This window comes from Megalops cyprinoides, chromosome 16, assembly GCF_013368585.1.
Source record: "Megalops cyprinoides isolate fMegCyp1 chromosome 16, fMegCyp1.pri, whole genome shotgun sequence".
Taxonomy (NCBI): Eukaryota; Metazoa; Chordata; class Actinopteri; order Elopiformes; family Megalopidae; genus Megalops; species Megalops cyprinoides.
This window is the reverse complement of record NC_050598.1, coordinates 19,525,514-19,549,880: the sequence shown is the minus strand read 5'-3', so window position 1 is coordinate 19,549,880 and position 24,367 is coordinate 19,525,514. Positions and strand designations below refer to the sequence as shown.

Genomic DNA, 24,367 nt, shown 5'->3' with positions numbered 1-24,367 from the left:
ATCCGTCACACCAGTTCCACTATTCAGCCCACTTTCAGCATCAATCTGCAAGTCAGTATCCAGCTTACTCCAGGTCCAGACTTGGAGTAGTATTAGTGCTTATATTGTACGAACTGCACACAAACAGATGTAAAACAAAATGAACCTGCAATACGCAGCTGCATGTTAATAAGTTCAACTGTTGTATGGAAGAAGCGGATGGCAAAATGTGTATTATGAATACGTCCTTTTTGGTTTTTCCCGTGAACGTTCAATATAACCAGTCTAGATAAAATCCTATAACTGTTCGCTGTTGCTAGCTGTTGAGTAATGTACTCTAGATTTCAGGCACAAGTTGCCACTATTCTGTAACAAGCGAAAGAAATGAGAAGAGAAAACACGTTACGTTAATGCATGAAACCGGTTGGGATTCAACACCACATTCAAAATAACAGCTCATATCAGTATACCAATACATTACCCCAGTTTGCTAATTAACCAGCAGGCAAACTATTTGCAACCTCTCTGGGCATCTATTCGCTACTGCCGAGCTAGCTCTTAGCCATCGCATGTCCAAGCTAGCTAAAAAAGTTAGCTGCCCTATACCAGCATTCCTTAAGTTGACGTTAGGGACCGAGTCTTTAAACTTTAAATTTGTAACTTACCTCTTCTTTGTCACCTGTTGTGGCCACGGCTCTGACCCACACAAAATCACAGAAATATTTAAATTCGCATCCCCCAGTTACTTCAGGTCGCCACAGAAGCAAACGCACACGAACAGTATTTCCCCTATATGTGCTTTGAAGGAAAGGTATTTCTCTTACTCCTGGCGACCAGCTCGCCTCCAACTAACTACCACAGAAACAACGAAAAGTACCATCAGCAGTCCTTAAAGGGAAGGGTGCGTGGTATGAGGAACGCCTGTGCCGACTTTTTTTCTTCACCAAGCTTGATAGCGATCATTTTGTATTTCCTATCTGCCAGTTTGAAGTGATGACTCATGCTATAATGCTTCTATGCATTATTTATTAACAAAAACATTGATCACCCACAGCCCTTATTAATTCAACTAGATAATGGACTTTAATTTTATACAAGGAGATCCACAGAGCATGTTGAAAGGTTGTCTTACTGTGCTGTATGCAACATCTGTGACTTCTCCTCAGGTAAGTAACAAATGTTAAAGATTATCCCTATGTCTAATATTAAAGTTCGATATAAAACAATGGGTATTTATTTGTGCACTTGCTTCCTGTGAATGGAATCTATGTAGCCCAACTTAGTTTTGCTCTAGGTTTTTCCTCATATTTGTCCTTGTAATTAATATCACGCAATGCAAATGATCCTAGTCAGGGGTGTCTTCTGAATTATTATATGTAATAAACGGTCCGTCACTATTATAAAGCCCCCTGGCGCTATGCTTCATATTCACACCATCTCACAAACTGAGCTCATATACACTTATTTGACGGTTTCCAGGAATTTATTCAACCAAACAACTTCACAGCTGCACAGGGCAACTAAAATCATTGTGAAACACAGGAGACCCGGGATCCCGAGATTGTCTAAACTGTATTTAGGCGTCCTATTTGCATAGCCCCACATTGCCGCCATAGGAAAAGAAAAAGTTGTCCCCCACTCAGCACACTCATCTTTGGGTAAGTATATCTCCGTATAAAATTACCCATTCCCATGGTCAGGGATTTCCAACAGTAACGGATATGAGTGTTGGAATATTGCAAGAATCAGTCTTGATCAAACTACTTATTTAACGAAGATAAAAAAAAAAACCAAACGTATGCGTTATTACATGTCAGCGCAGTCCATGTGGCATGGCAAGAAAGCTCAATTAGGGTGACCATACGTCCTCTTTTCCCGGACACGTCCTCGTCCTGTTTTAGGTCCCAAAACGAGGACATGTCCGGGGAAAAGAGAACGTATGGTCACCCTCACTCATACTTTTCATCACGGGTAGATCTCTCAAAATGGAGCAATTCACAAAAAAACAGACAATGTGACAGGCGCCAATGACCTCTCCTGTGAGAAATCAGAAAACCTCCGATTTGAGGAGTTTCCTCTCTATCCGCGAAAAACAATCCAACTCTGATGTAGACAGGAAGTGCTCCAAATGGGAAACAGGAAATGCCTGAGACAATACAGATTTTGAGGAGTGGCCCCAGCTGCAAATTTGCGGAGGAAAAGGGAGACACACAGGCATACATAATCTGTCATTAGTAGTGCATAAATCCAAATGTGTGTCTGTTAAAATGAGTCTGAAATATTTCTCTTTAGATTCAATTGTCATTTTCACTTCTATAACTTCTGTAAAACCAGTGGCCCACATTATTTTTTTTTAACCAAGCGCTATGAAATCAACTATTGAGAGGTACAGTATGCGTAATACCATTCAGAAATGCAATGACTTACTGCATACTGCACTGAAATTATTCTTTTATATAACATATCGCTGGTAATATATAAAAACAGCACTTCAGGTTTGAGAATATATCCAAGGGGCCCATGAATATACAGCAGGATGCATTTGTTCAGGACAGCAGCTTAGGTAGTAGTCCCTTCTTCTCTCTCCTGAAATTCATCAATTTACAAAATGGTAGTGGGTGAGTTGTAAATTTAAAAAAAAACTGCTAGCTGCTTCCAAACAGCTCATATTCAAGTGTTATTCTGTTGCTGGGCATGACTCAGAATGAGTAAGAGAAGCCACAGAATATAAAAGGAATGGCATCTTTTCGATTTCCTGATTTTTTTTACATGACTGGAGGAAAAGAAAAAGCTTCCAAATCTGGGTATAATGGGCAAAATCACTGGGTTTGTGACCATGCCTATAACCAGAGGGTTATACAAGTCTTTCACAACAGCATGTATAACTGTAGCAGCCAATGAAGAAACTGGCAGGCAGTCAAAACAACTTCCCAGAAAATAAATGTCTTTCTGACCACAACCTCCCCTTTAATGGCAAATGGTCCTCAGTATTGTCAAATGTCCTATGCAAACTTAACTTGTGGACACTGTAGGGATATATATTTTGAATATGTAAGTACATCTCCATGAATAAGTAAATATATTAACACAAATATGGGGTCTTTTTGTTTCAATGCCATGTAACAGATTGGCTGAATTAATACTGAGAAATTTTACCACTGTATTCCCATTGTATTATCTAACATTCAACCAAATATTGTTGAGAAAATAATTGTTAATATTGCATGCTTAATTTTTTTAATAATCTTTCACTCAATAGAATATGGAAGCAGAGACCTAATGGAAAATTCTTTCCTGTTTGGCATAATGAAATTGAGGTTTTAACATACATTGGAACTACTTGAATGCATGCTTTAAAAAGGAGTATTTTCTTTACAATCAGCTTTGAACACCTTGGTAATAGATATGTCAAGTAGAAGTATAGAGCCAATGTTGTCAAACATTTAGAGCAACTCAAATAGTAACTTTGTTGGCCTGAGGTTAAAGATACACATCAATCTTAATTTTTCAGAAGATGCGGACAGATAAGAAAGGAACAAAAATCAACAAACAAGCAGAGAACACGATAAATGACAGAAATCCATAAACCAGAAATGTATGTTTTTATTCAAAAAGAACAAAAGAGATGATGGAGAAAATGGAGCAAAAAGGCAGAGAGGCAAAGTTAAGGAACAAAAAATCTATACACCCAGAGTAGCCAAGTGATCTGGTGCCGTGCAGAATAGCAATCTGTGAAGCCAACTGTTGCACTTGTAACGGAGCTGTCTTCCCTTTCCAGGTTACACAGCTGCTGTACACAATGCTGTTCAGTGTCACAGGGAGTAGTGCCAGTGGCCTTCACCATACAGACTGTGTCTGCATGGTATGCATTTTCCTTACTTGCTTGGTGTCACCTTTTTTAGAGTCACACACTTGGTCTGGGTCTCTTCAGGTGATCAGTTAAGCTCTTAAATGTAATATTTTGCAAACCTTATTTACAGCAGTGACTTATTTGGAAACCACTGTTCCGACAGAAGTACTCCTCAAGGGCTAAGCAGGTAAGAGGAATTCAGAATATTCCACAGTGTTCAAACACGATGCTCCAAAATCTAGGCAGTACCTAACATCAGTTCAACCTCAATGTCATACCAGCTCATCAGCTGTACAGAGTAAATCAGATGAATAAATAAAAGAATAAATTACTAAATAGGATATCATCATGCTGTTTTAATTCAAACTGGTTAGCAAAATACTCAGGCCAACCCAGATAGAGATTTCTCAGTCCTTTCCTTGGGTTCACATGCACAAAATAGATTTAATTTATTATTATAGTCCAGTTTTAAATTCCATTTCTCAGGTTTGTAAAATGCAATATATAATTGTCAACTATGAAAAGCTAAATACAATTGTATTGATTTACATTCTCTCTCTCCTTTATTTCTTCAAACCTCATATATTGCTTATTTTTGTGACTCTTCAAACATCCTGCAAATGAAAAAAAATCCCTACAGACATACCAATGAGTATAACACCACTGAGGTTGGGTATTGTTAACAGTCCCCTCTACATGTTTTGAGTGGAATAATAAAATCAGTGACAATACAAAGAGTTGGCATTATTACAGCACAGCCAAATAAATGCATGTATCTTAGGTATTATTATGGGCTCACATTTTGAATGATATAACTGGTTTACCCATGTTTACCGTAATAATCTGGATAACAGCCAATTCCAGATTACTTTGCATTTGATTGCCACCATGTATTTACTTAGCATGTCCACACTTGTCATGCTAGGAACTCATTTTATCACAATTATTGTAAGGGAGATGCTGTCATGATATTTTGCAGCATTAATGATGTATTAAGCGAATAATTTTATTTTACTTTTACTTCTCCTTACATTTGGAAAATCTGCATTTTGACATTAAATATTAAATATTGAGAACACTATAAGATTTAATGAAGAATAATTAAGAATTATATGATATGCCCAAGGACTTAACAGGACATGAGGCTCAAAGGTTTGTGAATGTTTCCACACTGATCCATTTGTCTCCAAGTACTCCTCACAAGGAGGAGAAACTTACTTTATGTTATGTGTCTCAGTTACAGCGGACTCCATAAGCTTTCAATCTGACTTCTAGCTACCAGCTGCCCCTTTGAATCCTCCAGGCACCTGCACATCAACACATTTGTGTTTTGCTTATTTATGATAAGTTATTTCCAATCAAACCCATAGATCCCATTTTCCAGTAGCTGCCACATTGTTAGCAAACATTATCACATGTTGAGTTATTGCCTGGGAGGCTGTGTTGGAAACAACGCACAAGCAATATGAAATTAACCAAGAAAAGAAGAGAGGCAGAAATAACATGGCAAGAGAGCATTAAATATCATCATCTAAGTGATGAAAGCCTCAGTTCTAGCTGACTGAATCTTCACATGCTCGCATGGTCTCAGCTGTTTGGAAGGAACACAATGCAGACTTACAGCAGAATTTTCTGTGAAAATTAATACTCATATTAGCAGAGCTTCCAAAGGAGGTTTTTGGATCAACCTAAAAATGTTGTTTGTTTACATTTGTTTAGGTGTCCCATGTTACCAAAATCTTGCTTCTGTCTACAGATGCTGAAACAGACAAACACTGATTTTTGTCTCTGCCACGAATTGCTGAAGTCATTTCAAAACTCCCTCTGGAAACCCAACCATTGACAAGCGTTGTGCAAAAAATGCACAATTAAAATAATAATGAAACAGTGCCATGAAGGTCAAGGGTTGTAGTGGAAATCCGTATTGCATCACACTATACAACATATGCACGTGCACACACACACACACACACACACACGCACACACACACATATATACACACATCCAGTCAGTGAATCGCGTTTGCGCCCTCCGCTGCGTTTAACCGCGGCCGGGCTTTTCCGGGAGGAGGATTAGGTTTCGTCGTCGTCGCTGTTGTGCGTCTTCTCCTCGCTCAGCCCGCTCTCGTCAATGTTCTCCAGCGAGTCGGCCCTCTGCACGCTCAGGTCGGCCGCGCTGATGCAGGGTAGCGTGTTCTGCTCGGGGTACATCCACGGCTTCAGGTTGGGGTTGTGCTTGCGCTTCCACTCCGGGTACTTCTGGCAAGCCTTGTAGATCTTCTTCATCGCCTGCCAGAGAGCACAGACAGAACCCCGAGGTGACGTGGAGACCCGCAGTGAAAGAGCCCACGTGGATGAGCATGTGTGAAGTGGGAGTGTCGAACCTGTTCCCGGATTGATTGTTCTGAAAACAGCTGCCAGATGAGGGTGCCATGTTTTGATCCAGCATGGCCATTTCTGTTCTTGGTACATTATGGTTGAGATATATGCAGCAGGTGATTTGTTCATTTTTAACAGGGGGGATGGCAGATGCACACACAGCACTCTCTCTGCTACTAACTAGGGGATGGAGAGGGGGGATGGCAGGTTAACAAGGGGGATGCATTTTGGTCATTTTGCCAACAAGGAGGATAGCATCCTCCCTCATCCCCCCTCAAATAGCCTACTGGATATATGTACTGTAAGAAGGTGACTGACAGTGTGGAAATTTAATATATCAGTTAATAATCATACAAAGAAGACTAAATGTTTTGTATTTAAACATTGTTGTATTTAATGTATTGTATTTCAAAGGAAACTACAAACATACCAAAAGAGGTAGCTGAAGCTATATCCTGTAGCTTGTTATATTTGACCAGTAGATGGCAGTGCAGGGTAGTGAAAACATTTGTACTTTGTTATAAAGGCCTTGTGATAGAAACAGCAAGCAATGAGAAATGTCTTCTGAGTTTCAGAGCTCTGTTATCAAATGTGTTAATTAAAATAAAAAGTAAATTTTGCTTAATTTAAATACTGTCTGGGTGGGAAATTGTTTTAATATGCATGTTTAGGCAAAACTGCACTAAGAATAAGATGTGAAGAAGGAAAGGAAAAAAACTATGATAAAGAACAATAAAATGCATGGCAGTGTAAAGATTCATTATCCTAGACTGAAAATGTAGATGCACATACTGTGAATTAAACCAAGCAAAGAGTGTAGCTACTCCCATGCCCATATACATACTGTATAGGTCCATGGTCCAAAGACAGTATATCCTCTGTGGTTGTTTTTGTATTGTGACTGAATAAAATATCTGTATTTGGACATGCTATAGAGGTACTCTAGTTCTTTTTGAGTGAATATACAATAACACATCCAATGATGTATTCTAACACTAATTCTAAAACTGACTTCAATATGACCACTATTGGTCTGCTTGCTTGAGTACATTTTGTTACAGGATTGAGCGCTTCCATTCAAAGAGATCACAGGACAGTGTACACTTTCTGTTGGAATATAATGTAAAAAAAAAAGAGAGATGAGCTGCTCTGGAATATGTAATACATGTGTATGGTTACCTTTGGAGCCACAAATTGAGAGACCTTATTGACCACCCACTTTGGTAAGGAACCTGCAATAGAAACAGCTGAATTTCAGACTAGGCCTATAAGCCCTTATAAATAGTACTTATTTCATACACACATAAATTTGTGGAATGAGAAACCTAAACCACAGTGTCTAAGCATTGATTTGATGGCTGCAGTAACAAAATCCACTAATGATCTATAAGTTAAAACTGACATCAGGCCTTCAACACAAATTACCTTCTAAAAGTTCTAATAAAGTATCAACAATTGCTTCCAACTAAACACGTAAACAATGTACAGTAAATTGATCAATGCTACCGTTGTGAACAAAGTGTCCTTTTAACCATGACCATTGCGTTTAGCAAAAAGCAGATGGTCTTCAGTCACTTCCGTTTCTTGAAAGCCAAGAACGTCTATGGAAGGAAATGCGTCATACTGTACAGTGCAGGGTTAACCCCCACCCGAGGGTATGATGCACATGCTAAGTCAAAAACATACACCTTGCAGCGGAAGACATTAATAATAAAAGTGGTAGCTGCAAGTTTGGAAAAGGCAGCTTTGGTGTATGAATAAAAGATGTGTATTGCACTGGTTTATTTTTGCCTCCCGCTTCCTGATACTTCAGTCAAGCGTAAGTTACAGCAGTAGAGGAAGTGCCCCTCAAGGCATAAACAGGAACAGGACTGTAAAAACGCAACCTAGGCACCGACAGAGCTTCTGTTTTCCAGAAGGCAAAAAAAAAAAAAATCTAGATTTACATAACTTTTTCCCCGTCCATAGGACCCTTATTTGGCACAATTGTGTGTGATCTACGTTAAAGAACTTCTTACCTTTGGGGTCTACCTGCGTCAAGTAGTAAAGTGTACAGCAGTTTGCGCCATTGGACTGAATGAGGTAACCAGTCAATAGAGACACAGCTCTCACATAGTCTTTCTTTGGAGGATATTGCTGGAGTAAGAGAACATAGCAAACACATGTATTAGTGAGCAGAGCCTAAAAGACAAAGGTCCATTTCTATGCCAAGTGATCGTTTTCTTATGGTATGCTTATTATATTGACAGAAGATACATGGGAATTAACTTATCATATGGGAATTAATGTATTGCATTTATTGCTCAGGATCTATGCCATTTAACTTTAACCTAGAAAACAGAGTGTGACCTTCTATTCACTTGATACAACAGCTTGGCTAATAAGTCTGACCTGTTCTTCTTATGTTACAACAGACTGACCCAGAAACAAACTGACCCCTTTGTGTGGCTTCTGAGAGTTAACCACTCCAGCAAAAATCTACAGTTACCGGAGGGCGCTTTTTCGCAGAAACCTACTGGGTGTTTGACAGAGTAGTTGATGATCATGTAGTCATTTCCGAGAGGGAGCCACGACCGCATGGTGACAAAGTCTCTGTTCTTCAGCGGGCTGGGGCACCTCCCTGTACACAGATGAGTTGGCAGAATGACCATGAAATAAACTTTCATGCAGACAACATACAAATAAATAACATACAACATACAGACAACATATAAAAATAAACTTTAATAAACAAATAAACTTTCATACAGACGGGCGTGCATGCACTGACTATCTACAAATAACAACACATTTACAAAATCTAAAGGAATTAAAAAGCATGCTAAAGGCAGCCTTTACAATTAACATTCCATCTAAAATAAATCATAGACACAATGAAAAGCACAGATCATGCGATCAAGTTCACAGAAAGATGCCAGATGCTACTTAAGACAATACACCACTTTTCCATCCCTTCAAATGGTGCATTGTTCAATACTGGTATTTTGACCTTGGCTAGACACAAGGCATAATACAGCATACACCGCCTGTAAAGTAATAATATTTATCAACTATGTTTCTAGGTAAGCAAACATACAATCAGTGCTTTCACAATGGATCCATAGGTTAAACATCAATGTCTTATGATAGGCTTTGTCAGACTACTTTGTCTACTACTGTCCTGTAGATGGCAGTGTAAATTCCTGAACTACACTCATTAGAGAAGAACCAAACCAATAATTAAAATGAAACTATAAGAAAATGATTCCAGCCCAGTGTTTCTGGATTTATGAGTCCCAAGTTAACGTATCCAATACCACACTGTGCTGCACTTTCATTACAATGTAGTTGCTTCGTTTTGTCATACATTATTCTATGAGTAAAACACAGAATCACAAAAATACATATCATGCGTATTAAATAACTCTCAGTTTATTACACAGCTCAGGATATTAATAACAAAAAAGTGAAAAGAATCCTTGTTTGAAGAAAAACATGGACCTAGATTATATCTGAATAAATCAGTCAGGTAATATTATCAGGAGGCCTGCCATTACTCTTCTGAGTCTCCCCTTCCCCAGCCTTCCTGGTCAATTGGCTAGGATCATTGTCACAGAAAGCTCTCTGGAGCAGTAAATTAGGTTTTATTGATTCTACTAGCTCATGGATACCGCCAAGAATTAGCTGCTACTACAGTGCCTGCTTGCGAGTCACAAACAACACACCCATTAGGATCTGAGCTTTGGAAAAGATATTATGAAAAGTCATCTCTGTTGAACTGAAGTCAATGCCTGATACATTTATGGACATTCAAACCCAAAGCAAGAAAGCAAAGTAGGAGCGAGATTAAATCATCAACACAGATGAATGATGAGGACCGTGAAGGCATTCTAATGATTTTCATAACATTGACTGGCCAATCAGACGCAGCTAAAAGCCAATCACTTAAATGATGTTTGTCTTTGTTGATGGTGATATAAGAAGGTACAAAATGCTTGCCAGCTGAACATTTCCATCTTTAAGATCTAATCTGTATGCAGTTCTACAGGCTATTACAAAATAAAAAGGAATAAATAATTGCCATTGCAATAGTTCCAGTGTGTTTTTGTTTTGAAACACGCTAAAACTTGCTGAAAACACATCTGTAATTCTGATGTGAGGTTGCAATTCTTTCATTTAATGAAAATACTGTAACTCAAGCAAACATATGGCACAGCTCAATAATTCATACCATCAGGATGAAATGGATTGACTCTTCACTGGCTTTTTTGTTTTTCAACTGTGGAGCACTTCAGAATATTGAGGACAAAAAATGGCAATTATGGAGGTGTAAAAAAAACAACAATCAAAAGCCGAGTGTGAATCACTGTCACATACACGTTCACCCCAGTAGATGACTTCAATTACAGTTTGATAGAAGGCTACGAGCAACTCATTTTCAGATGAATGACACCTCAGCCATACAGTCATTTTGTTGTGACACAATGAAAAAATACAGTCCAAAAGGCCTTTCAGACATCAGCCTTGACACCAGGATTCGAAGCTTTTTAACTTGGGGCCATTCAATCTAAGCAGTGGTAGGTTGAAGACATACAGCATCCAAAAACAAATAGACAGCAGATTCAGATTCACTATATTTAGATAAAAAAACACAAATCCTGCTTTGACACTGTTTATTTGCTTGGGAAAAGATTGTACACATTTATCAGTGCACTACACTAACATATTGGAGCGTCTTTAATTTTACTGTATGCGTGTGTGTGTGTGTGTGTGTGTGTGTGTGTGTGTGTGTGTATGAGAGAGAGAGGGAGAGGTTTGTGCTGGTTGTTAATGCAGGCACCTTTCAAAACTCTTTAAAAAATCTTTAAAGGGCAATATGAGGGTCCCTAATCAATGCACTGTATACAATAATCTCATTCACATCTATAAATGGTGAATTTCAACTCTAATTTGGTCTGGACAAATCAATATGTGTCACCTGAACTCTGAGTGCATGCTTATTCCCATATTCATGTGTATTGTCTTGCTTTTATTATTGATTTTGAATGCATTCAAATGCCTTGTTTGATTAGGGAAAGGGTGGATGCTCAAATTGAAAAAAAAAAAAACTTATTGGCCTGTCAATCAGCTCACTGCCACTGGTAAATTACAGAAAAAAACTTGTGTCAACATGCCATAGGTCAATGAATGTGGCAGTGAATTTCCTGAGGGAGGTGATGTGTCTGTACAGGATAAAGAGGACAAAAGCTTCACTCACAGGAGTAATACCCCACATCTGCATTCACTGTCAGCCTCCCGATATCGAAGGTGTCGATCATGTTGGTGTCCCACTTCTTACGGTAGCTCGAGTCGTGGAGGACATCGTACAATGTTTCAGCTGTCACGTCCTTGCAAACTATCCTCATCTGAAACAACATGAGAACACAGTTTCACAAATGTCGAACACACTTATCTCTGTTAGGATTGTTGTTGTGTTGTCAGAATTTTACAGACCAGCAATGAGACTGTTGATAAGTATGACCAAATTCCTTGCAACCTGATGAGACTGAAGAGGCCTATGGAAAATGTACTCCCACCTTAGGTTCAGAAGTTCAGAGGTAGGGTCTAAGTGACTGTTGTTCATATATCTGTTGCTGGTGGTAAAATAAAATCACCCTTTGGGAATGAATAAAGTATTCTAATAATTCTGATATTCCACAATACCAACATCTGGTATTTCAACAATCATTTTTTGTCCAGATGCTAAAATAGCTTGTGAATTGAATGAACTAATGAATTGAAACCTGGCATATATACAAAACCTATCACAACTAATACATATGGAAACAGTGGCTACCAGCCATATTTAGCAAACCTTGATACCCTGTTGTATTGATGAATTCGTTCTACTATTTTGCCATGGGTCATGACTGCATGCTACTGTATATGTTAGGAGTACTACTCCCTCAATTATAATTTATGTATGGAAGGTACTGCAGGGTGCTTCCAGTTTGGTTTTTACAGGCAAATGTTCCATTATGAATTCAATTTCAGATCATTGACATTTAAAAAATGACAACAAATTATGGTAGTACAACACTTGCATTTAACTGAACAATGCTAAATTCAATGCCACCAGATATCCAATTTTTCAAAACCTTTTGTTGCAGTCATTTTTCATCCTTCATGCACAAAGGATCAAAGATATCAAGCTCCATTACACAAATTCAATTCAGTCTTTATGACTCCCATCTAGAACTCAGGTTCAAAGCAGAAACAGGGCTATTGGGCTATTTAAGAAAGCCTTGCAGCCAATCCTAAACTTGATTAAATGCTCACGGATTATGGCACTAGAGGACAAGGCAGTGACCTATTTCAATACCATTCTTTTACCATATCTCCTTCTCACCTCCTTCTCACCACTTTGGCCTAAACATGGTCCCCTCTGTACTCAGAGGCTTTCACAATTGCTTATGTTAGATTCAGTTACATTCGCCCGGCTGAAATCTCAAGGATAACATGCCATGGTAAACACAGTTAAAACTGAATCACTGACGTCAACTGGCACATGGAAAGTGGGCCACATTTCGCTGTTGTGTTTCCCTTTTGTAAGCTGTAAGCTTGTCTTCGCAATGCAACTAGAGAGACAAGCCTGCGCATGTTGTCAAATTGGTAGCTGGTCCAGGATTAAGTGACCGGTTGGGTTTCAGGACCGTGCATACAATTATCCCCTTGAACTCACCTGATTAATTAGGGCTGCAAACTCTGGAACTTCACCCAGACAAAAGGTGATATTTCAGACAGGCAGCGCCAATAACACAGAGACAATGGAAAGGGCCTGCAGGTTTGCCAACCTTAAAAGGACATCGTTTAGCCATGCTTGAAGACCAGTGGCAATGTGTAATTAGCAGCTGCTGCACAAGTCACAGTTACAAAGTAAAGAAATGGAACAAATTGATCTTATTAAAAGAACGAAGTGGGCATGATAGCACCAGCCTGGTTAGTCATTATGAACATATGATCATTACCGGAAACATACAGTACCGTCAGGTTTATGCTATAGGAAGTATTTTATAAACCTTAGTGTTTTGGCAGTAGATACATAGTACATCACATAAAATTCAAATGTAAACTAAAGGACTTCACCAATCAATGAAGAATTCAGCAGAAATTATACAAAGCAAATGATTACAGCAACAATGATTATAGTACAAAAGTGATCTGAAAACCCATATTTCTCTTCTGTACTTCAACGGTGCAAAAAAGGGCTACAGTAACATTCAGTTCTGCTTACAAATCATAAAGCTGGAGAACACATTTACTGAAATGCCAACATAGCAATTTAAAGGCACCTCTGGCACAAGCCTGCATAGCAGTTCATGGCATTAGAATCTCCCTCATAGATTCTTTTTCACAAAAGCAGCGAAGCAAATTATGAGATGATATTAATCCAGGGCTGTGCTTTGCATGAGCTTTGCATGAGGCCCTGGTAAAAAGTAACCTATAAGCAATGAAAGAGCTTTCTTAAGCTTACTTAAGGAATATTTTTGTGTCACCAGTTTTAATATGAATAGGTTTTGGTACAACAGATCAACAAAACATAAAATTCCTGCACTAACTGCTGTCTCAATAGTAATGATTTGTACAACCAAGGGCCATGCTTTAATATGCATTAAGAAACATTTTCCACAAGCTTTTCTATTAGTTTGCAAACACCACTCTGCAGATGTTGCACCCTGAAAGCCATGGTCTCCTCATGCCTCTTAATTGAATTCCATAATCACTACAATGTACAACTAACGGTTATCACAGTCAGTCTCGGTTGTAGTTATGTAGGAAACAGAAACTAAAATTTGATGCCATATTGGACCTCAGCAGGTCTTGTTCGTGTCAATTAAATCATCACTATATACTGTAATTTCTAGGCTACCTCATCAGTCAATACATTGAATAATGGCCAAATAAGTCTCGGGCATTTATAAACACTATTGCAAAGTCTAGGGTGTTCATCAAACTGAATTCTGTTTCCCTTCCAATTCTACATTACACCACACATAAAGGCCTGTAAAAACGCTAAGAATGTGAATGGAAAGGGGGTGTTCAGAATCAGACTATAAACAATTGATCAATGTATACATTGATCCTAAAATAAAGTGCCAATTCAAATTAAAATATTCATATGTTAAGTGCAACAATGTGAATAACCTTCATTGATAATGCTCAGGCTGAGCTCAGGCACCAGTTACTAAAGTACACTGAGGACAATATCTAAACCAGGAAAACATGAAGGAGCCTTAGCTTTCACGCTAAGATAGCCCCTTTAAGACGTTATACAGAAGTTATACAGACTTCATTTGTTCACTAGATGGGGCTCTGTGGAAGGTTTTAAACTGCATAGCCCAACATTCTCTTCTGAAGTAATGATTTTGCTCATTATGACTACTGATAAAAGCAATGTGGGGATTGAAGAAGTCCCCACTAAGAAGCATAAAGATGTATTACGCTAAATTATGGATTTCCTAGGCTGGCTGTTGAAAGAAAAGTATGTCGCAGAGTTAATAAGTATTGAGTTAACAGTATAGAAGCAGTATTTTATTTGTGAAATGAGCACATCTAAAATGAATATATTCCTAATTTACTTAAAAACATGACTCAGCTCCTTGAGGTATCATAATCTCTTTAACGAAGGTAGTCTGCTTCTGACTCATGTCGGGAAGATTCAGTTCAGTTGTTAAATCAAATGAACAGGAAATAAAGTCCAGTCTATAATACACAGCCATATTAACCCAAGCTAGCTACAAGAAACTGCTTTAAATAACAGAAACTATGTAGTATTTTGGTTGAGTGAACAACTGCTTTGTCGATAAATACAGGTTAACCGAACAAACGTTACGAATCGAATAATGTTTGTGAGCCTCTACAGGAACTCCTTCCTGCAGTACGGGACTTTTTGGTTTCTCGCACCTCCCTTCGAATTCCTCCTGGACAAGTCACTGTTTGTGATATTGAGCTTTGCTTAGGAGCCCTGTCATTAGAAGCTAGGTGTGATTCAGTTATTCTGTGCAGCTTCAGACAGTGACAGAAGGACCATCCTGAAGACCAAAAGGCTAATCTGAGAACAAAAGATTAAAAGCAACAGACCCTGCTAGGACGTTGGTTCTGAGCCAGCAGACACTGCCTGGGTACTGTCTGGAGGAAGAGAACAGGTACATTACCAGACGTCTCAGTGGAAAGGCTGTTCACTTTTAGCTGCCTAAATTTGCTTTTTGCATTAGATGTGTGGACAGCACCTACACTCTTTCATAGATTTAAAAAATTGAATGCAAGAATGTTATATTCAGCAGTCCTTCTGTAGTGTGTTTAGATATATATTTCAAAGGCATGCTGAGCCTTTCCTCCAGTGAGTCTGTAATGACCCACTTGGCCAAAATAGTTGGCCATGAATCTGATCATCAATAATGATCTCTGCTTCCTTCACTGTACTTTATGAGTTGTTCTTCTAAGAGTATAGAATTACAGTCAAGTCACCGGGCCTTTACAAAAAAAAAAAAAAGAATGAGTATCGATCTGTTTCATCCAGGGAACTTACTGCTGATCACTTGCAGAAGTACATTAACCCAAAATTGCTTAACAGGCATTGTTGATGCCAACTATCTTTCACACTGTGCCTCCTTAATTAACCTGCCCTTGACCTGTATCACAGATTTTAAACACCTTGTAAAATAAAACTGCTCCCTAGCCTGTTTGACAAGAAGATCAAATGTTCTGTACTTTGGATAGTACCTTGAAAGTTGAACGATGTTCTATATATTTTTTTCCCCAAAATTTAGATTTAATAAACTTTGATGCAGAAAGCGAATATGGTTCCCTAACGGCATTGGAAGCAAGCATAGGAATAAGTGATATCAGCCATCCTGCCAAGCGTGGCTGTTAGCAGGCCATGCAAACCCTTATGTCAAAATGGATGAGCGTAATGGAACAAATGCCTTTTTCCACTTTGAATTTTTACCCCACGAGTTGGCTTTCATTGTGCTTGCGTAGGTGTGCCGGTCAAGTGAGGCTGCCGAGTGTCAGGTGCAATGCCATCGGATATTGTCTGAGGCAATGATGCAAATGCTCCATGTAACTCTACCCCTGACCTGCTAATACAACATTCATTATTCATGAGCGGTCCCCGCCCTCCCTCAGCTCCAACAACTGCTCCCCGTTTCCACTTGGCTTCTTGGAACAAACGCTGCTGGGGCTCTGTGAATGGAATGTCGACGACGGTTTCTCTGAACGTTCAATTATTCATGGCTAGAGGCACAGCTGTGCCCCAGAAGGCCTCATGAATGATGTAGGAGAGTCCATTATACCTTTTTTTTGTTAGTGTTGCAGAAGCCCAAATTCTTCCCTTGCTCCCCCCCCCATCCAAAAAATAAACATCCTCATGTCCCTTCCCTGTCGTCCTCTATCTGACATGGACCTCAGGGTCAGCTGGAGTCCTCCCAAAAAATGTGCTTGCCCCCATAACACGGCAGTGAAGGCGACTCAGGTTTCAGCATCACCACCTGCCTTTACCTCTGTTTTCCGCTCTGAATTTTTCAGAGCGTCTCTGAGTGCGCCCTACCTAAGAGGGACCTCTATCCTCCGCTTCTGACACTGAAGCCAGTGTACTCGCAATGCCACCCTGTTAGAGTTTCTGCATGTTGGCTCTTTAACTCACAGGATAATAGATGCATAGCACGATTGCATCCCTTTTTTTCTAGAAGTTTCTCTCTAGGCCTAATTGCCTCTGCTTGGACCAACTGAAACTTGTGCACAGACATCCAAGTGAATACCTGTGGAACAGCCTGCAAAATGAATCCCATCAGTCAGTGATTTTCCATTACTAGAGGCTTTCTGATGTATTGGGGCATATCATGCAGCACTATTCTGATGTTGTCCCACTGTGTGATGGAGCAGTGCAGAGGAGCTCTCTTTATGCCACACAGGGGTGAACCCAGCAGTAAAGGAGATGAATCCATCAGTAAGTAAGTTCAGAACACACTATGTTCTCATGTGAAAAATAATCTAGTGCTAAAATATCTACATGGAGAACACAGGAAACACGTTTGAAACACATCCTCTTAAAGGCTTCAGGAGCATTATCTCCTGCCATTTAGTGTAACACAATTTTTGTTTACAAAGATTTTCAAACAATTACTGTGTAGCTGGTACTGTAGCTCAAGGCAAAGTGATACTCAAGTGATACTTTTGTTTCACTTCTAACAAATTGCAGTGACATGAAAGAAGCATAAACAATACAAGCTGCATTACAATGGAACAGGGCTCTTTACTTACTTGTCAACCGCAGCGAAATAAAGTGTAGCCACTGTGAAATAATGGATATATAAAAATATTGTAGAGAACAAGGCTGTAAAGAAGCACATGTTCTAATGAAACACTTCATACTAGGTTGAAAAATGAATTATACTGCATTTCATACTTGCCAAATATTAGGTTTCACATTTAACAGTCTTTTTGTTTTCTAAATCATGTTGGAATTCAGGAAGAGTTGAACTGAGCCCCATTGAAACAGAAAAGTCATGAATCTTTCAGGCAACTCTTACGGGGCCCTTGAGCGTGAGACACACTTCCTGGCTGTGTTTCCATCATATATTAAACAAGCTCTTGCTGTGAATTCCCATTTCATTCCCAGTTAGGGCGTGCTTTAGCATAAATGCACCCTTTCTACTGAGGTATCCCACAACCCCCTAAAATCGCTTTGTTGCAGTCCCTGGCCCCTCCTGTGAGAAGTGCATTTAATCTATTCTGCCAATCATCGCCGCATGGCAGCACCAGGTAAAATGTCTCTGGTGATTGCAAAGTTGGAATGGGTCAGGGAGAAAGAGCCGCTACCTTCATTTGTAATTGCCTCGTAAATTTCACATTCCGTGACCTCTTCAGGACAAACTATGCCAGTGTAATTCCGAGGCCTCTGTGAGTGTCTTTGTGATTCTCTCTCATGCATTTCTCTATGAAAAGTGAAAAAATGGCGAGGAGACAGAACTACAATGTCGCCTTTTGCCTTCACACTGTGATATCTACTTCTAAGCCCTTTCAAACTCTAAGGTTGTTTCAGCAGTCCCCTTTATTCATTCTGCAGCAGCATGCCAAATTTTTCACAACAGCAGAATATCTATTTTGTGATGACAGGGCACTGTAAGCCCTATGATGTGCAGTTTTACACAGAGTACTTATACAGTATGGGGTACCATACTGTGTGAAAAGTACTTGAAAAGTATTCCTCAGAGCTTCATTCTACATGAGAGCACATGTTCAAAAAGCCACTGTACAGCTCGTATGTGACACGTTTCTACCCTGCCATAGGCCACTAATGACTCAAGTGCCAAAGTGGAGCCTTCTGTAGGAGAGCTCAGCCAAGCCTACCCACACTGCAGTGTGCTCAGGCCTCTACGCTCTATGCTTCACTAGCATCCCAAAGAGCTTTAGTTAGGCTAGCAAAGAAAGATGCATCATATTACAACACACAATTCTGTGCTAACCATGAACACTGTGAGACTGTATGATCAGTATGTTGTTAAGTCGTTACCCTATCCTGATCTATCGCCTACCACAGTTACGGAAGCCATTTCAAGCCACAGGTTGTGTCTGGATATAGGAATGGATGAGAAATGAGGCAAGAGGGAAGAGTGTAAGTAATGGGGTGAAATGTCAGCGGGAGTGATCCTTTGCTGTCCAGTAAATACTGTGCGATGGGACCAGAGGTGAGGCATGGGGTTAGGCAATAAAATAAAGGACCTTAGGGCTTTTATCGTGACAGATATGCACTGCCCACAATAATGGCACAAAACAAGATGAAAAGAAGAAAACAAATCATAACCCCGTGTGGAGCTAACCTGCACCTACGAGTCCCTGTCTATTACTGGCCAGCTAAGATGGTTCCCAGCACAGCACACAAATCCAAGCCAGCAGGCAAGAGTGTAGTCAAAATACAATCCAGGAACAGCAATGCAGTTTCTCATTCAAAATTATTCAGTACACAGATATGATTATCAGCTCAGCCAAAACACTCCATGCTTTTGCCCTCAACAGTATTTCACTGCCTTTGAGAGATTGGGGAACCTTAAATAAGCCGGGGGAGAGTTCATTGGCAACAGGTTTGTGGCTGTGGGCTGGCAGGAAGATGTGGCCTGGCTCCACTCCACCAGGGAATGGAACTACTCTGCAGGCGCATAGCACCCTTCCACCACCACTACCCTGGTCCTGTTACAACTGATACTTGTGTTGAACAAGCTCTGCAGGCTGAAATTAAACAATTTTTGAGTGAAACTGCAGGTCAGTGGTATAGTGGTTATGCTCATTAACTTGACTCCTGTATGTTTGAAACCTGGCGAGTCAAATGGGGTCAAAATAAAATACCTTTTAAAAAAGCTCTTAAGCCTCTAAAATTTCAGCTCCTGTCATAAAAGGCAGACTTTTTCCCCCATATCAGAAAAGTAACAGTAGCAAGTGGTTAACAACAATGCCAAGCTCAATATTTCAGTCCTGAGGAGCTACATTTCAGAATAAACCACAACAACAATATTTTTAACTGTAAGCCAAGCTGCATGCAGCAACTGTAATAAAAAGTGAAAATATATCATAGCAAAATTGGAGGGGCTCCTGAGTCACTCAGTCATCAATGTGCTTGCCTTGAGTGAAGAATGAGCCCTGATTGATTGTTAATTGAAGGAAGTAAATGTAAACAGTTGAAACTAATGCTACTGTTGAGTAGTGTAAAAATCTGAGTTTTGGAGGATGCAGAAGCATGTATGCTCCTTTGCTTTGCTGAGGTGTGTGGGTGGCAGTTTTCATGACTGTTATATAACGATTAGGTCAAAGAGCTACCTTATTCAACTGTCCTGCACAGCATAGAGGAACAGCAAGCAAACAGAGCTCAACGGGCCACAACGAACGGTTCTTTTTTCAGGGATAAAACTCAGCTGTTATTTTTATTGCTGCGCTTCCACCGGAGAGTGCTGAAGTAGGCAGAGCGAAGCATACAGAATACTGCTGGGGGCAGTGCTAGTGTGCAGTGCACTGTGTGGGAACACATGGTACGCTGCAGTACATCAAGGCACAGAGTGCCAGCCCCCGCCCCCCTCCCACCTTTCCCTGCAATAAGTGTAGCTGGCATACAGTCCCTTCCCCTCGGACAGCTCTGGCAGTCCCCGCTGCAAAAGACTGCTGCTGACAGTTTCCCCGGAGAGGTATTGCTGCCAGCACTATGAGTGGAAGTGATCGTCTGGTGCTCCACATTCTACTACAGCGTGTCACTGCTTACTCAGAGATTCCCCTGAAAGCTCCTGCTGTTATAGCTTTTGTGCAAGAAAGGCCCATCCCCCTCCAGGCGGCTACCACGCACTGCACTTGCTCACACTGCGTCTTAATGGGTACAACTGCAAAAAATTCTGTTGGAAAGCAATTTTGTGCTGTTTATGCAGTTCAAAATGGGTGTCTAAATATACTATGACTGTCGCTGCTTTGCTTTAAGGAGGCTGTATGAATACAACTTTGACCTTCAAGGCCCTAGGGGACATGTGGAGCTGGATTGATGATCACAGTGAGCTTAAAAATATAAATCTGCTCAAGCACATAACCACTATCAGTCTCTAATTTTCTAGAGATTTCAAACCACAAGCGATACCTGAAATACTTTAACATAAATTTGATAATTGGACTGAAACCCACCTCCTTCCTACAGTTTTTTCATAGCACTCACGAGCTCTGAATCAAGCATTCCACTTCACAAAGCATTATTTTCAATCATTTTAAGGGATGAAGATAATTAATACTAGGAACATATTTTGCAAAGTCTGTGTTTCACATACTCAATATTATTGAAAAGTCAGTGTAGAAATATACCAAAAAGGTACCTACCTAACTACCTACCCCAACTTCTAGTCTACTGCTTCCTACCCTTGTTCCAAATAATATTGTGCATACTTCACAAAAGATTAACCATGTACCGCAGAAGAACACCAAGTACGAACACTGCTAAATTCCCATGTGACATAATTTCTCCTTGTAATTATTACCACAGAGCCTCAATTAGCAGCTGTCTTGCCTTCCTGACTGAGGTGTGTTATTTCAGATGTGGATCCAGCCTGAGCTGAGCAGACTTAAGAGAAGCAACCTTGTGTTTGGTTTCATTTAAAAAGCATGCATCAAATGTTCAGCCTTTGCATCATTGATTTGCACCTGCTCAGTGCTTCTAACAAAACACTTTCCTTAGGTTAATGCGTTTTTCCTCAAAGAGGAACACTGGGAGCTCCCTTTAATTTAGCTTGCTTTCAATTATCCGGACTATTGTATTCTGTCTCCACCGAATCTTAAGTAGTGATGGGGATCCACACCACTTTGCCACTTTAGCTTCCTTGCTTCCTTACTGTAACTGGGCTCACACAACTGGGCTCACTCTTCTTTCATACTTTCCTTTTAACTGAGGAATTAGCCTAAATGCATTGGCTCTCTAATACAAGGTATGATTTTCCAACACACAAATACTATGACCTTGAGGTGATCAAAGGAAACTTATATTACAACTTTTATTCTAGCAGATTTCTCCATAAGGTGATATTACTTTCCTGATGTTTTATTTTAAAAGTCAACATATTTTTGATATTTTGCATGAAATAGTTTGATGGATTTTATAAAACAAAACAAAAACATGGCCTTCTAGAAAACAAGAAAGATGACACCTTTTGTTTTTTTCATACCTTTACCTTTAGTTTAACAATAATGGCTTGGAATCATACTTTAGGTGTGTCAGAAAGACAATATTAGCTTGTTATAGATTTTGTGAAATGTTTTTTGGGCACCCTGCTAGCAACACTGCTGAAAGCGGAATAAATGAGAAATGACTACTTGATGCTTGTCTACTGATCCTTATCAACTACTGATCCTTACTATACATAATCACATTAACATTTCGAGCATGACTTAATGATATGTGAGATTCATAGCATTGTTTCATTATGGAAAATTCAAAGCAAAAATAGACTGTACTATGTAAAAAAGATAAGATACATGATGTGAAATAAGATATGTCCACATGAAATAAGGTATGTCCACTGAGCAAGTGTGCTATCTTTTCTCCTCTCAGTAGAAAATAATTGATCCTTATGCTAAAAAGTATCAGACTCATAACAAGCTGAGCACTGAAACTAAACTCATGAGAACCTCATTGAACTTTATAGAGGAAACTGTTCTCCTTGGAATACTCTACTTGCAATGCATTGTATCTGAGTAGCACAAAGAGCTAATCAAGTAAATTAAAAATAAAAACAGACTTGTTAGTCCTTCACTCAAGGCCTGTTCACACTGATGATAACAGAAAATGGGAAATTGAGCTGCTTTTTACTATATCCACATGACTAATTAGTGGTACTCAGCTCCAACTCAGTCACACAACTGGCCATAAAGCTACTGGTTTGGGGTTGCCATAACACAACAGTACACATCTTTTATCCTTGGTTTTTACTCGAGAAATGTCTGCTGGCAACTGATTTTCATTGGCTCTCTCTCTCTCTGCGTGTGTGTGTGTAATACATAACTCACAATTGATATTTTCACATCAACATTATCTGGTATGATGGAGATAATTGCAGGAGGATTAGATATGTTTTTCATAAATTTAAGAGCCATATTTAGTCGTGTTTATTATCTTTTTAGTTTGCCGTTTTAGTTCCATCATTACTGTTATTTTTACACAGTGCTACAACCCAATTTTTCATGTAGAGTAGGTTCTACCAATGTGATAGTTACCAATTTCAGTAATTACACCTATATTGGAAAAAAGAAATGGCTCGCCCTCTGGCCATTGCCTTTTCTCAGAGGATCGTTTTCCAAAGTGTGATATCAGGCAGAAGCGATTACGTCCTAAACAGACACTAAGGAACTCATAATTAGTAGTACTAAACGCACACATTTCTATCAGCAAATGTACATATATTTAAATAGTCCATTATCTGAAACATGGGTGCTATAAACTTGTTTTTCCCGGTGGACATGGCGTGACTATATCCTTTCTAAAACAACAATAACAGATACTAGCGGTCATTATACTTTATACATTATACTATAACAAAAACTACAACCGAATCTATTCCGTTGAAGCGTTATTTAGAGTTTATGAAAACCATATGAGCTATTTGCCTTTTCTTCAGCAAGGACCCTTTTAGCAGTTACCAACACCGATGTAAGATCCTGCGGTTTGCACGTAGGCTGCTACGGATTGTGAGGAAAGCCACTTTCAACTCATAGCGCGCACTGTGTAGTCCGCACTGCGGTGCTTAAAAAGAGGATACAGAGGAGCAGAATAAAATCACGCTTGCCTTCAGTTTCTGCACGGTCTTACACTCTTCCTCTCTGCACCACACGGTCACTCCTCCCTTGTTGTACCTGGAGGTCCATCCCTCCTGATTTTCGCACTGTTCTTTGAAGGAGGTGAAATCGGAATCGTCCGGAATCTGGACCGGCATCTTCTCCTGGCGTGATACAACGCGTGCGACAGTTCAAACGGATCAGGGAATAATTGCCTTATTAATGAAACCCCCAGAATGGCACCCTGGAGCCGAGATCTTCACGTTTACTTAACGCTGCTGTATCTGACCTTCCACAAACTATCCTCTTCTCTCAGAAACTGGAATGAACAGAAAAAATCGGTTTTAATCAAATCCAAGCTGTGTGTTGCGCACCTTTCGACTAACTGCAAGTCCTCTTCTTCGCGTTGTATCAGATATGTAGTTATCAAACTTATCTAACTTAGTTCCTGTTGTTATAGGTTATTCCAGCAGGTGCACTAATATTGTACCAGTTGCTGTCAGCATTCAGCGGGAGCCCGTATCCTCTGTCACTCGTCACATAGACAGGAGAGCAATATATAGGTAAGGCGTCACGTTACTGATATCCCGGTTGTTCAGGTGGGGTAGAGTACAAGCCCTCTTATTCAGTCAGACTGAGTGATGGACACATATCGAGTGTCATGTTAGCTCTGTGGCAGCAGATTTCCTTTCTTTGCTTATTTTGTTTGGCTTCTATTGTGGCTAGATGGAATATGAGAACCGTTCTCAGATTTCTTTATGTGTCTGTTGACCCCCCTACTCCCACCCCACATCCATCTTTTGTCATAGTCTCACTACGTCGCACCCCCCCCCCCCTCTCTCTCTCTCTCTC

General features: G+C 39.8%; 2 protein-coding genes across 2 annotated transcripts in view; both read right to left on the bottom strand.

Annotated features, from left to right (window-relative positions):
* The window catches only part of arap3 (ArfGAP with RhoGAP domain, ankyrin repeat and PH domain 3), a 34,481-nt gene extending 33,659 nt beyond the window's left edge, over positions 1-822 (bottom strand). The window contains exon 1 of the mRNA XM_036548049.1: positions 645-822. The gene's annotated coding sequence lies outside the window, so the exon portion shown is untranslated. The remainder of the gene's footprint in view (positions 1-644) is intronic.
* A 4,294-nt stretch (positions 823-5,116) lies between these two features.
* stard15 (StAR-related lipid transfer (START) domain containing 15) lies at positions 5,117-24,323 on the bottom strand. The gene is made up of 6 exons (XM_036548456.1): positions 23,527-24,323; positions 11,445-11,592; positions 8,725-8,828; positions 8,227-8,344; positions 7,388-7,440; positions 5,117-6,118 (listed from the first exon to the last, which is right to left on the bottom strand). The coding sequence occupies exons 1-6, from the start codon at positions 23,671-23,673 to the stop codon at positions 5,903-5,905; spliced, it is 786 nt and encodes a 261-aa protein (XP_036404349.1). The 5' UTR covers positions 23,674-24,323; the 3' UTR covers positions 5,117-5,902.
* Positions 24,324-24,367: the final 44 nt, after the last annotated feature.

Bases quoted from the DNA above. Each gene is read 5' to 3' on its own strand.
- stard15 (XM_036548456.1), bottom strand. From the start codon at position 23,673: ATGCCGGTCCAGATTCCGGACGATTCCGATTTCACCTCCTTCAAAGAA. The intron at 8,345-8,724 runs GTAGGTTTCTGC...CTCTTACTCCAG, and splicing joins ACTACTCTGTCAAACACCCA to CAATATCCTCCAAAGAAAGA. The intron at 6,119-7,387 runs GTAACCATACAC...GCTCTCTGGCAG, and splicing joins CTCAATTTGTGGCTCCAAAG to GCGATGAAGAAGATCTACAA.